Consider the following 13,510-nt stretch of genomic DNA (forward strand, 5'->3'; position numbering starts at 1 on the left):
TTTTTTTTTTTTTTCCCCAGTTTTTAACTTTTTTAATTTAATATTTGGCATATGCAAAAGAATATTTGACATATTTGTGTATGTTATAAAACATAAGCATCTGAGAAACACTCCCTAAAGAGTTCTGATGTGCAGTTTAAAATATACAGTGCTTGAATCACCATTTTACAACCTTACAATCTTACATCATTCACCACTTCCTTCAGACTTCCTTTGCCAGGAAAGTGACCCAGAATCCCCTAGAAGTACCCAATGTTCCCTGTCAGTGCTATGCTGTGCTCTGAGCTTCTTACTAATGAGGCAAGCCCAGGTGTTGGAGTGGAGTGAGTGGAGACTGCAGTCTGCCTGCCTGCCAAGCCTGGCTGGGATGCTGTGGACCCTGGGCCTTGCTGCGTCACTGTCCCTCTGGGGGCTTAGAATGCTCCTGGGGAAGGCAGCAGCAGCGACCAGTAGCAGAATGGTGGAGAAATGCGTTTTCATAAGTGAGTCTCAGGTTTGATATATTTGATTTGGGGTGTAATTATTAAAACAACATTAGGGAGAGGAGATAGGAACATCATCATAAAAGAGTTCTTTTTTTTTTTTTTTTACAAAAGAGTTCCATGTGTTCCAAAAAGAAACTTGTTGGAAGTTAGAGTGTGGGTTTGCTTCTCTCTCTCTGGGTCACTGGGTGTGGACCCTCTCATTCCTTATTTCCCTCTTCTTGTGATTGTTGGGCAGCTCTAATATAAAAGATAAAAATGAACAAAAACAAGTAATCTTAGAGCTGTGGAAGACAGAGGCAGGAGGATAACAAGATCAAGTCCAGCCTGGGCCATTTAGTAAGATTCTGTCAAAAATAAAGACAAGGATTGGATATGTAGCTCAGTGTGAAGCTCCTGGGTTCAGTTCCCCAGGTTGCCCCCTCCCTCCAGAAAATAATTTAGGCCAATATCCATATAGTCTTAGATTAAAGCATTTTAAAGTTGTGTAATATAAAAACTGTAATTTCACTACATAGTATGAAACTTTGTGTGCAGTCAGCTCTGTACACCAATTAGTACATGTTGTTTTAGTGTAACATCTGGTTTCCTAAAGTAACCCTGCTGTGGAGACTCATGCAATAAAAGACACGGCGTTTATAGGGGAAAGGGAATTAGAATCCAGCACTCAAGTGTCAGGTGAAAAGTAAAAGACTTTTTTTTCAAAAGATAGGGACCTGATGAAAGTGTTACACTTTTATGGCTGCAGCTTATGTGTTTTGTGAAGAGGTGGAAGGCAGGCTGTCTGAAATCTGATAGAAGGTTCTGACACTTTTGTTAAGTGGGTGTGGATCATAATGGGCAGTAGCCTGATAAAGCATGTAGATATCTGAGAGGGGTGTGTGTGTGTGTGTGCATTTTGTGCATTCCTACGTGGCTTATTTTAGGTAGGAGGTTTTTGTATTTACTAGTGTTTCATGCAAAAACAAAAGTAAAATTCATATTATGCTCAGATTGTGTCTGATGTGCTGAGGCTAATTTGCATTTTCAAAGCAAGAGTTTAAAAAAAGCCACCATGAGGGCCAGAGAGATAGCTCAGATAGCTCAGTGGACTGAGCGCCTGCTTAGCAAGTGCAGGGACTCTGGTGTGATTCCCAGCACCACATGCCGTGCCAGCCCTGCCCCAGGCTCGCTGAGCCACACAACAGATACTGGGCCTGGTGGCACATGTTTGTAATTCCAGCACTGGGGAGGCTGAAAACAGGAGGAGTCCGAGCTGTGTAGTGACACCCTGTACCAAATACATTAAAAAAAAAAAAAAAAAAAGCTACTATGAAATATACTAGTAAATACAAAGGCCAGTTGCCCTGCTTTTTAGCTTTGTTTTACAGATGAGAAAAGTGCAGCTGAGGGAGGAAAGACTTGACCCAGGTCATAAGGCTAGGACTTGGTGACACTTAATTGCAATAACAAAGTGGACAAAATAATTGTAAGCATATAAGAAAGAACAAGTATCCATAATATATAAAAGCTTTTTCAAATTAGTAAAGAGACAATCAGTAGATCAAAAATAGGCAATTTGTAAAGAAAGAAATATAGTCAGTAAAATTGGGGTAGAAAGAAGTCATTCAGCCTTATTTGGTACTTGGTTGTGCAAGATAGCAATTCCGTGTCAAGTTTTATCCACTGTTAGGTGAAAATAGGTGTGAGGAGATAGTGGTGGGGACATAGCCTGTGTACATAGTCCCACTATGCAAGGGACTGTGGCCCTCCCAAAGCACAAGTTCCTCTCCTTTACCTGCCATCAAACTTCAGGGATTAGTTCTAAAAAGATAACCAAGTAAATGGAAAATGACTTAGTAATGGGAGAAATTGAAAGCAACCATCTATCATTACTAAATAAATTTTAGTATTACCCAGTACAATACAATTTAGCACCATGGGTCTCTTTGAAAGATATTGTACTCTTAATGGTTAACACCGAATGCTCCTCATGTTTTATTAAGCAAGCAGCAGGGGATATTTAGCATGTTAAGTGGGAGCCATCTTTGAACACCATTTTGCACATAGGTGCATACTTGTGTGTGCAAACAAGAGTTGTGTAGGAGCAGGTCTAAAAGAACACGGGAAAGCATTATGGGCATCGAAGGACAGAGGCATTGCTGGGTCTTTATTTTTGTTCTTATTTATACTTTTCTAAGTTATTTGTTTTACAGTCTTTTTTAAAAATTGCAAATATGGTTGTGTAACAAAGTGCATAATGAATACAAACTACAAGAGTAAATGAGGGCCAGGGAGATGGCTCAGTAGAATAAGTGCTTGCCTGGCAAGTGCAAGGGCCTGAGTTCAATCCCCGGTTCCACAAAAAAAAAAAAAAAAAAGTAAATGACCTTTGTAAACCACTCCCCACCACTACCACTGCTACCAAGGCTGGCTGACAGTAGCTAACAAATACTACTAAGAATTATTGACTCACCTTGCAGTTTGGAGAAATGATTGCCCCATCTAGGAGCTTTGGACTCTTTATTCCTCGGCAAAATTAATCCAACCAGATTTCAGGTTATCTTACAGTCCATAGATGCTGCAAGACTGAGCTGGACAAAGTGACTTCTGTTACCTGTAGGTCACATGCTCCATAAACTTCGGTGGGGGGGGGACGGGATGGGGAGATGGCTCAGTGGAATAAGCGCTTCCCTGGCAAGCGCAGGGCCCTGAGTTCAATCCCCAGTTCTAAAAAAAAAAAAAAAAAAAAAAAAAACTTAGGCTCTTCTTGCATGAGGCACAGCGCTTCTTACTGCATGGATGGTGAGCAGAGTCTCTAATTTTGGTTGCTTGCTTTTAAAGAGGCAGGACCCAGATAAAGTTGAAGCCCTATATACTTCATTAAGCAACTTACATGTAAGTTTAAGAGTCAGCTAAAAGCAGAAATGTGACTTGAAGGGGAAGTGAGGTGAGCTTGAGCACGTCGGCCCAGTTTCTAGGAAGCCTTATCTGGCCCTGGGCTCTGTGGACTGCAGCAAGAACCTGAATTTCATTTTCAAAGCTCCATAAACCTTCTCCCAGGCCTCCCTCTCTGAGTTTCATGGCCCTCTGCTGAATTGAGAGCTGTGTAATTGCAGAGCCCGAATGATCAGGGCACAACACAGTGAAGAGGCATCAGGATGCTCCCACAAGGTGGAGCTCAGAGTTAGAGACTGACCCCTCCTGGGACCTGCCCCAGGCCTCCTGTCCTCTGGCACTGCAGCCGAATGGGGACCCGAAGGGCTCATGTGCTGCACCCGCCCTGCCAGAGCAGAGCCTCTGCAGGCTCACCTCGCCCTTCCTGCAGGTGCTCGTTTTAACAGGCCCTCTGTACCACTCAGCCAAGCCCCACTCCTGGCTCCACTGCCTGGCTGAGTGGAGATGGCTCCACCGGAGCTTTCTGTGTGGGGGCTGAGAGGCTTTTTTTTTTCTTTAAAATTAAAGCAGTCACATTCCATCAGCCTACACACTTAACCCAGCTTTGTGAGCTAAGCTTTGTGACCTTTGCGCACCAGCCCATGTCTTCCCCCACAGAAGGGTTTTGAGAGTACTTGATGAGACGAAATAAGTGGGTCCAAGTGCCTATGCAGCAGGTGCTGTAGATGCAGCACTAGTAGGGAGCTCCCTAAGGCCTGCCCCTCACCAGGCACTTTGCATTCATGATCTTATTAATCTTCAGAGCAGAGAAGCCTGCTGTGTACTCTCCAGACAACCTTCTGTGGTGGGGAAATTGAGGCAAAGGGGAAGTAGCTTGGCCACATTTGCACAGCTACCCGGGCTGCCTCTAGAGACTCGCATCTCCGCTGTTCTTTTTCTGCTCTCTTCAGCTTTCCATGGAGAAAACAGGTGTCGCTGAGGGCCTCTGAAAAAGTAGAGTTATAAATAAATAAGTAGCGGAAACAGAAAAAAGTAGACTTGATTGTCAGTGTTCATGTTCCAGAGTTGGAATTGTATGGCGATTTAGTTGTTTCTTGATCATTTTCTTAAAGCTTTTTACAATCTGGAATTGGACTTGATTGGTACAAGTTGCAATATGTGTAAATCTGCCACTTCTTCCTCCCATACGCAACAGGTTAAGTGAGGGCAGAGCAGAGAGGCAGGGTACTGGTAGGATGTACCACTGTAGGGATTTAGTCTGCTGAAACCCTGGTTTGCCCAGCACATTGAACTGACAGTGTTTATGCTGCTTAAATTGAATTGCTAAGCTCCAGTTAGCCCATATGGAGGCCACGCTAGAAACTCACAGCAGCATTCTGCTTGCCCAACATATAACTGTTCATTACCCCACATACCTCCTACACTGTCTCCTCCCTCCCTTCCTCCCCGTCCCCACTCCCTTGCCTGCTGTATCCCACAGTATCAGAAACCTGAAAGGGAAGAGCTGTTGCAGGTTTGGGAAATGAACAGAAATAGTGTTTTTTTGTGTTGGTTGGTTTTTGTTGTTGCATCCTGTGTCCTTAAAAGTTTGGAGAAAGGGGACCACATCTTAAGAACAGGCAGTGGCAAATAGAAATTCTGTTTGACCTGGTTTGATCTAAATTCCATTTGACCCATATGTCTTCTAGGCATCTTCCAGAAAGAATTAAAAACATATTATATTATGATACATGCATCCCCATGATTATGGCAGCACAACTCTTCTTCTGGATTTTTAAAAATCTTTTATTTATTTACTTGGTACAGGGTCTCACTACACAGCTCAGACTCATAGTAATCCTCCTATCTCAGCCTCCTCAGTGCTGGGATTACGGGCATGCACCACCATGCCTGGTTTATATGGCCAGCATGGCATGCATACGGTTCCAGGCCCAGTACAACCTGTGGTACCAGGAATTGCACTCAGGTCCTTGAGCTTGCAAGGCAGGTGCTTAGACCTCCGAGTTATCTCCCTGGCCCTGGCAGCACAACTCTTGTTCTTTTTATTTTTTAAATTTTATTTATTTATGTGTATGTGTGTGTGTGTGTGTGTGTGGCCAGCTCAGCCCACCAGGGGGCGGGGCTGGCTGGCATGTGGTGCTGGGGGATTGAACCGCGGTCCCTGTGCTTTGCTAAGCTTGTTCTAAGTAGGTGCTTTAGACCACTGAGCCATCTCACCAGCCCTTATAAGGATTTTTTTGTTGTTGTTGTTGCTCGAATGCCTTCAGGGCACTTTTGGCCAGCGGGAGAGGTGTGAGGTTCGAACTCCAGCAACCTGAGGCTGACAGCTTTGTGGAAGCAGCCACTTAAAGGCCTGAGCTAGGGCCAGGCCCCCAGCACAACTCTTAATAGTTAAATTTTGGAGGAATAAGTCCATCAGCAGATAAATGGATAAAGAAAGTGGGTGTTGTGTGCATGTGTGCATACATCATGGAATACTACTGGGCCATAAAGAACAATTTAGACTCACAGGAAAAGGAATATAAATTGAAACTATAATCCTTAAGTGAAATAAATTACACCCATCAGGTTAAAATATCACATGATTTGTCTTATTTGAAAAGCCCAATATATAAATAAAAAGGAAAATAAAAAATAAATGATAGGAAGCAGGTAGGTAGTTTTGTAGAGAAATAGGAAGGGGACCAGGGTTGGGGGAGATAGGAGAAGTAAAAATGATTAAGATGGCAGCGTATATATATGTGCCATCTCCCCAAAATTAGTGTCATTATTATGAGTCACAAGCATACACCAAGGCCAGTGAGATAGCTCAGCAGTCTAAAGCGCCTGCTTAGGCAAGCTTAGGCAGGCTCAGGGGACCTTGGTTCAATCCCTGTCACCACATGCCATGTCCGCCCCGCTCTTAGGGCAAGCTGAGCCGGCCAAAACAAAGACACAAACAAACATACACTAATAAAAAAAAAAATAATAAAAGTAAAATTATAACAAGGGGCTGGTGAGATGGCTCAGTAGTCTAAAAGAGCACCTACTTAGAACAAGCTTAGCAAAGTACAGGGACCGCAGTTCAATCCCCCAGCACCACATGCCAGCCAGCCCCGCCCCCGGTGGGCTGAGCTGACCACACACACACACACACACATAAATAAAATAAATTTAAAAAAAATAATGATAATAATAACAAGCCAAAGCTTCTTGGAAATGTGTTAGACCGAGCAAAAGTGGACAGTTACAGATCTGAAAATAAGTGGAATAACGCTGAGGTCCCTGGGGCAGCCAGAAAAAAAAGAAGAGGAGAAAGGAGTCCCAGGAGATGAGTTGTTAGCCATGGAGTAGGCTGGGGTGGGACACATATGCCTTTGAGAGGAGGGAAGAGGTAGAGATTTGAGGGCTTAGGGGGTCTCCAGGCTGACACAGCCCCTTGGCCCTGCAGACTTCTCCTGCAAAGAGAAGTGTTCTGGCCAGTGCAGGCCTGAGGCGAGCGGGGAGTGGAGTGGGCGGCAGAGAACTGGCTCTCATCTTGGCAGTGTCTTCACGAACTGTGAGACCTTGGTTGAGTTATTTCCCTATTTTGGATTTGATACATGAACTTTCTCTCCTTTTTACCCCTAAAAATCTTTGACTTGGGGACCGTCAACTTTGTTTTCCCTGGGGCTTTTGAGGACACCAGTGGCACCCAGGGCTGTGCCATTGTCGAAGAGGAGGCCCAGAGCTTGCCCCTTGATGGGAGGAGGGGTTAGGGCAGGGAGGGGTCCGGCCCAGTGTAGCAGACCTACATGGTTCCTTTGCTGCTTCTGCAGGCAGTACTGAGATTGGAGGTGGCCTCCTGGGCTGGGGCTGATGTACTCCAAAACCTTGGAGCAGTGACTGTCTGCCTCTGCCTCGGTGTCTCACCCTCTTTCAGCCATGGTTTTGGAAAAGCCATTGGGTTTTCATGCCTCAGTTGTTTGGTTCTCTTGCTCTCTGGAATTCAGGGCCTTGCACATACTAGGCAGTGCTTTACCAGGAGGCTATACTTCCAGGCTCTATGCCTCAGTTTCTTAAGCAGATCTGAAAGTTAATATCTTATGTGGCAATAAAATTACTCCTTTTCCTTTGTTCACAGAAATGTTGCAGTTTGTCAGCAATCAAGTGGGAGAATTCCCTGACTTGTTTTCAGAGCAGCTGTGTGGCTCCTTCCCTGGTGGAGGTGGCAGTGGCAGCAGTGGAGGTGGTGGCAGTGGCAGCGGAAATGGCAGCAGCAACAGCAGTGGCAACAATGGCAGGGGCAGCAGTGGTGGGGCCGTGGAACCCTCTGTGCAGCGGTCCTTCAGCCAGGTTCCATTATCTTCCTTTTCACCTCCGGCTCCTTCACCCCAGGCTCCAGCCCTGCAAGTCAAAGTCCCTCCTACCACAGTTCCTACCCCACCAAGGACAACGCCTGTTCTCCAGCCTCGACCCCAGCCCCAGCCCCAGCCTCCAGCCCAGCTGCAGCAGCAGACAGTAATGATCACCCCAACATTCAGTACTGCACCTCAGACGCGGATCATTCAGCAGCCTCTGATATACCAGAATGCAGCCACCAGCTTTCAAGGTGATTCAGAGGTCAAATGTGCCACTATTGGTTCTAGAGTTGTGTACCTGCTTGTACCACTGTGGGTAGTTTGGTCCTCTTTGCGAATGACAGAGTGTATCAATTTGGTCCTGTCTGAATGAGTTTCTGGTCTTTGGTGGGACAAACTGATAGAGGCTTGCTCACACTCCATTTGCTTAGAGACCTCAATACCTGTTGGGCCTACTTCAGGGGTACTTAACCAGAGTCCAACCAGCACTGTAGACGCAGGAACATCCTGATAACTAGAGGGGCAGTCCTGAATAAAACTAGTCACAGTCTTGAATAAAATTAGGCCTGAAACCTGGCTAAGTTGTACAAGGATCAGGCGCTCACAGGTGAGGACCATTCATTCACCAAACAGCTCCTGAGCTAACATTGTGCACATGAGTACAGCTTTTAAAATAGGTGCTAGTAAATAAATAAATAAATAAATAAATAAATAAAATAGGTGCTGCAGGGCCAGGGAGATGGCTCAGTAGAATAAGCACTTCCCTGGCAAGCGCAAGGGTCTGAGTTCAATCCCTGGTTCCACAAAATAATAATAATAATAATAATAATGATAAAATAGGTGCTGCGAGCTAGGTGTGCAGCAGTTGCTGCAATCCCAGCTACTTGGGAAGCTAAAGCAGGATTCCAAATTTGAAGACAATGTGGGCAATTTAATGAGACCTTGTTTTTAAATAATGCTGGGGATATATAATGCTCAGTGGTAGAGAACTTGCCTACCAGGTGCAAGGGCTTGGATTGAATCCCCGGTACCACCACCACCACCAAAAAAGAAGGGTGCTGTGTCTGAGTGCCAGGGCTCACAGCGGGCCTTCAGTGGGCCTTGATGAGTGACTGAAGCGCTGTCTTTGTGAGCATACATTCACCTTGTGATGTACTTCGTCCCAGTGACTGTGGGGAGCCCTGGGCAGGACAAGCATTGCTTGGAATTTGAAAGACTCTTGATAATTTCCAGAAGGAGGAGGGGAAGAAAGGCAAAACACTGCACATTTTCCATGCAGAAAGAATGGGAGGAAATAACCCGGGAGTTGTTGATTCTCAACATCTATTAACTCTGTTGCTGGGTGCAGTCATTTGCCGATTAGCATCCCTTACTCCCACCAGAGCACCGAGAGCAATAAAACGATTTGTACTTGTTCCCTCAGAAGTTGTTATAGCCCTTAAGGGTTGCTCTTCCTCTCTAAACCAGCTTGTAAATGGCTGCGCATGTCTTTTCAGCAGCAGGTGGGGAGTTGGAGTCTTTATGAGGTACTCCATCCTCTGGTTATTGCTGCAGCTACCATGACAGTCTGCATTCCTCATCCATGTGACTTCTTTCTCCTCTTGCCCTCAGTCCTTCAGCCTCAAGTCCAAAGCCTGGTGACCTCCTCCCAGGTGCAGCCAGTCACCATCCAGCAGCAGGTGCAGACAGTACAGGCCCAGCGGGTGCTGACACAAACAGCCAACGGCACGCTGCAGACCCTGGCCCCCGCCACTGTGCAGACAGTCGCCGCGCCCCAGGTGCAGCAGGTCCCGGTATGTGGCTGCAGTGGAGTCAAGGGGGTACTGGTTGGGCTGTTGGCCAGTCCTTGGTTGAAGGTGTGTTCTTGCATACTAAGAAGCACAGATCAGTGAGTGCATGGAGCACCTTGTAGGGCTGCTGGGGCATCTAGATCCTGGGGTGCACACAACCACATGCAGAGATCTCGGACTGTACCCACACATGCTTGGGAAGGGCTAAGGTAGCAATTGCTAACATGTCATAACTGTAAAACTGGAAAGAAAGGCACCAAATTCTAGGTCTCAAATGATTTTCGTCTGTGTAATTTTTTGCTTTCCTTATTTTCTGAAGTGAATGTTAAGCATTATTTTTTTAGGAAGCAGCTTATATTATGTTTACAGTCAGAAAAAATAAATTTTATTTTCTTCCTAACAAAGTAATACATATCCTCACCCCACCCCCAGCACTGGGAATTGAACCGGGGCCTTTGCACCAAGCTGCATCCCTGTCCTTTTTTTTGTTTGTTAAAGGTCATATTAATTCACTTAGTTACCCAGACTAGGTTCAAATTTATGATCCTCCTGCTTCAGCCTCCCAGAGTGCTGGGATTACAGCAGTGAAAAATAGCTGTACCATTTTTTACTTCTCAGCCACATTCCTGGCCTTCCCAAGTCTGTCCAAAGTCAAATTTTTCTTGCTCAGCCATCCCCTGCAACTCAGCCCCCTGCCTTCCCCCGCCACCCAATCCCCAGGTCCTTTGAGGCAGCTGGCTTGTCTCTCCCCCTACCCAGTGTTCAGGTGTACAAAATAGCCAGCTTTTGACATGGCTTCTGTGAGATTTTGTGATCTGTTCTGATTCTCAGTTTCATGAAAATGGTATTTTCTTGCTCTTGCTTGGATGGCCTGTAATAGGAAACAAAAGCAAAATTAAAAAAAAAATAATCTTCCCTTCCTTTTCCTTTTCTTCTTTCTTCATTCAGGTCCTGGTCCAGCCTCAGATCATCAAGACAGATTCCCTTGTTTTGACCACACTGAAGACAGATGGCAGCCCTGTCATGGCTGCAGTCCAGAACCCGGCCCTCACTGCCCTCACCACCCCCATCCAGACAGCTGCCCTTCAAGTTCCAGTAAGCACTGCCTTCTCCCCGACCTGGGTTCACTCCATCTCCTTTCTTGGGAGTACTAGTCCTTAGACATGTTCAAGTCTACATGCCAGTTAAGTACTGGAAGGTCTAAGGAATATTCTGGTTGGATCATCCCACTTTTAGTTGTTTTCCCTTGAAGAAGCCCTCCAGTGTTAGATGGGAGTCCTGGGAGCTGCAGGTACTGACACACCGGCGGTTCCTGGGCAACAGCTCTGAACACATAGGGCCATCGCTTCATGTCCTGATATTGAGGTGTGGCTTCTGACCCTAGAGAGATGGGGAAGGTATTCATCCTTTTGTTGCGGAGTCATACCCTTTTAACAGGAGTCTGATGTTTAAGGAAAAAAAAAGAAGGTGATAATATTTAAAACTATTCTTTTTGTTCATAAAAGGCAAGAACTGGTAACAACGGAAATGTCCATCCACAGAATAGATTTAAGATGTATTCATACACTGAAAGTGAAGTGTGCCCAGCAATGAGAAAAAAGACTTGCATAAAATACAGCAGAACCTCAGAAATAGTCCAAGAGTTCACAGTGAGAATTCATTCCAGTAATGTGAGGTTTAAGAACAGGCAAGGTATGGTGGTCTACACCTGTAATCTCAGCACTCCGGGAGGCTGAGGCAGAAGGATCGAAAATTTGAGCACTGCCTGGACAACTTAGAGATAGAGTGAGACCCCGTCTCAAAATTTTAAAAAGTCAGAAGTTAGCCATAAGCCAGGTATAAGAACACCTGTAATCCTAGCACATGGGAGGCTGAGGCAGGTGGATCATTGCAAGTTTGAGACCAGCCTGGGCTACAAAGTGAGCTCAAGACTAGCCTGAGCTACATAGTGAGACCATGTCTGAAAAGAACAGACAAAAAAAAAAAAAAGGTTTAGCCGTAGTGACTAAAAGTCAGTACACATCGCATCAGAGCTGTGATGGGGGAGCCAGGTAACATGAGGGAGCCTTCTAAGAGAAGAGGGTTTCTTAGCCTATGTGGCTCTGCATGTTGTACACATAGACAAAAACCTCATCAAAGCCTAAAGTTAAGACTTACGGTTTCTATTTTATATGAATTATTTCTTCCTTTTTTGTTTTTTCCTTTTTTTTTTTTTAAACATAGGATCTCACTGTGCAGTTCAGGCTGGCCTGGTGCTCACTTTTGTAGCCCCCAGGCTGGTCTTGAACTTGCAGAGATCCCTCCTGGCTCAACCTCCTGAGTGCTGGGATTACAGGAGTGTGCCACCATGCCCGGTTCTGGGCCACAAGCTGGGCACCCGGGCATCCAGGGCCGAGAGCACACAGCATGTGGGGCCAGGGATCAAACTCTGGTCCTTGTGCTTGCCAGGTAGGTGCTTATGCCTCTGAGCTATCTCTCTAACCCTCATGAATTATTTCTTGAGAGCTAAAGAAGTTGAGCATTGTTTTTGTTTATTGGCTGTTTGGATATTGAACTCATTTGATGAGGAAAATTTAACTAAAATTAGTAAACACAAAAATAAAAACAGGAAAGCAGAGCTGGGAATAGAAGAGAAAGCCTCTGTGGTTGGCCTATTTATTTAATAAAATGGCTCTGATTTAGAGTGTCAGTTCTGCCATGAAGCTCTTTGATGGGCAAAATGTAAGAAGAAATACAGTAATTTATTTAATTGTCATTTGAGAGAGAAAACTGGATCTCATACCAGGAGAAGGTTGTCTTAGGTGCAGTTTGGTACACTGAGTGTGGGTTCAGAGGCAGTTAGCAGTTTGGCAACAAAGCAAAGCTCTCAAGTTTCTGACACCCTAGATCAAAAGTTAAGACATAGCCATATTAATCCTCTAATCACATAATTCCTCAACAGCGATTCCAAGAGAGGTAGTAACTGAGGTGCTATAGCTCCCAGGCCTTGGAGGCCTTCGCCAATTATCCCAGGAGGGTCCCAGACCCACAGCATGGCCAGGTGATGCTACACCACCCAGAGCAAGCAACTTTGTGGTGTGACGTTGCTTGACGCAGACTAACAAAGGCGTAATTCTGCCCCGTTCTAGACCCTGGTGGGCAGCAGTGGCACCATTCTCACTACCATGCCTGTGATGATGGGGCAGGAGAAAGTGCCCATTAAGCAGGTGCCTGGGGGCGTCAAGCAGCTCGAGCCCCCCAAAGAAGGAGAGAGGCGGACAACACATAATATCATTGAGAAGCGATATCGTTCCTCCATCAATGACAAAATCATCGAGTTGAAGGATCTGGTCATGGGGACAGATGCTAAGGTAGGTGCCAAGTGACGTGGCATTGCCTTGCCTGCCCGACCATTGCCCCTCTGCTGTTTTTTCTTTTTTCTTTTCTATTCTTCTCCTCCCCTCCCTTTCCCTCCCCTCTTCCCTCCCCTCCCCTCCCCTCCTCTTTCTGGTACTGGGAATTGAACTCAGGACCCTGCACTTGCCAGGCAGGCAGTTATGCTGCTGAGCTATATCCCCAGGCCGGTGCTATGTTTTTTGTCATTAGTTTAAAGATAGTTTTGGTTCTCAGATTATATTATAAGAAGTAGGAACAGTAGCTACACTTGTATGTCAGTTATGCTCCAGGCTTGGGGCTAAGCTCTTTACACATTCTGTCTCATTTAGCCCTCATTGCCAGGCTGAGATTCACTTGCTGTCCTTATCTCTGTGTTTAGGAGGAGGAAAATGAGGTTCAGAGGTAGGGAGTATCTAGTCCTAAGTAGTTAGCATGTGAACCAAGTCTTGTACCCCCACCATGGTTTATACGCACATACTCAGGGTTTGTTTCTCTCCAGTCTGGCTTACACTGGTTTTCACTCTGTTTTGCTTGTCTTTCCCAGATGCACAAGTCTGGCGTTCTAAGGAAGGCTATTGATTACATCAAATACTTACAACAGGTGAATCATAAACTGCGTCAAGAGAACATGGTACTAAAGCTGGCAAATCAGAAAAACAGTAAGTGC

At 45.5% G+C, this 13,510-nt stretch overlaps 1 protein-coding gene across 1 annotated transcript in view; it reads left to right on the top strand.

Annotated features, from left to right (window-relative positions):
* Srebf2 (sterol regulatory element binding transcription factor 2) overlaps window positions 1–13,510 on the top strand; it is a 62,744-nt gene that overhangs the window by 22,892 nt on the left and 26,342 nt on the right. Inside the window, exons 2-6 of the mRNA XM_004642580.3 lie at window positions 7,462–7,929; window positions 9,290–9,471; window positions 10,417–10,563; window positions 12,597–12,818; window positions 13,388–13,502. Coding sequence (XP_004642637.1) covers window positions 7,462–7,929; window positions 9,290–9,471; window positions 10,417–10,563; window positions 12,597–12,818; window positions 13,388–13,502 — 1,134 coding nt within the window. The remainder of the gene's footprint in view (window positions 1–7,461; window positions 7,930–9,289; window positions 9,472–10,416; window positions 10,564–12,596; window positions 12,819–13,387; window positions 13,503–13,510) is intronic.

This window comes from Octodon degus, unplaced genomic scaffold (genome assembly GCF_000260255.1).
Source record: "Octodon degus isolate 3935 unplaced genomic scaffold, OctDeg1.0 scaffold00156, whole genome shotgun sequence".
NCBI classification, from domain to species: domain Eukaryota; kingdom Metazoa; phylum Chordata; class Mammalia; order Rodentia; family Octodontidae; genus Octodon; species Octodon degus.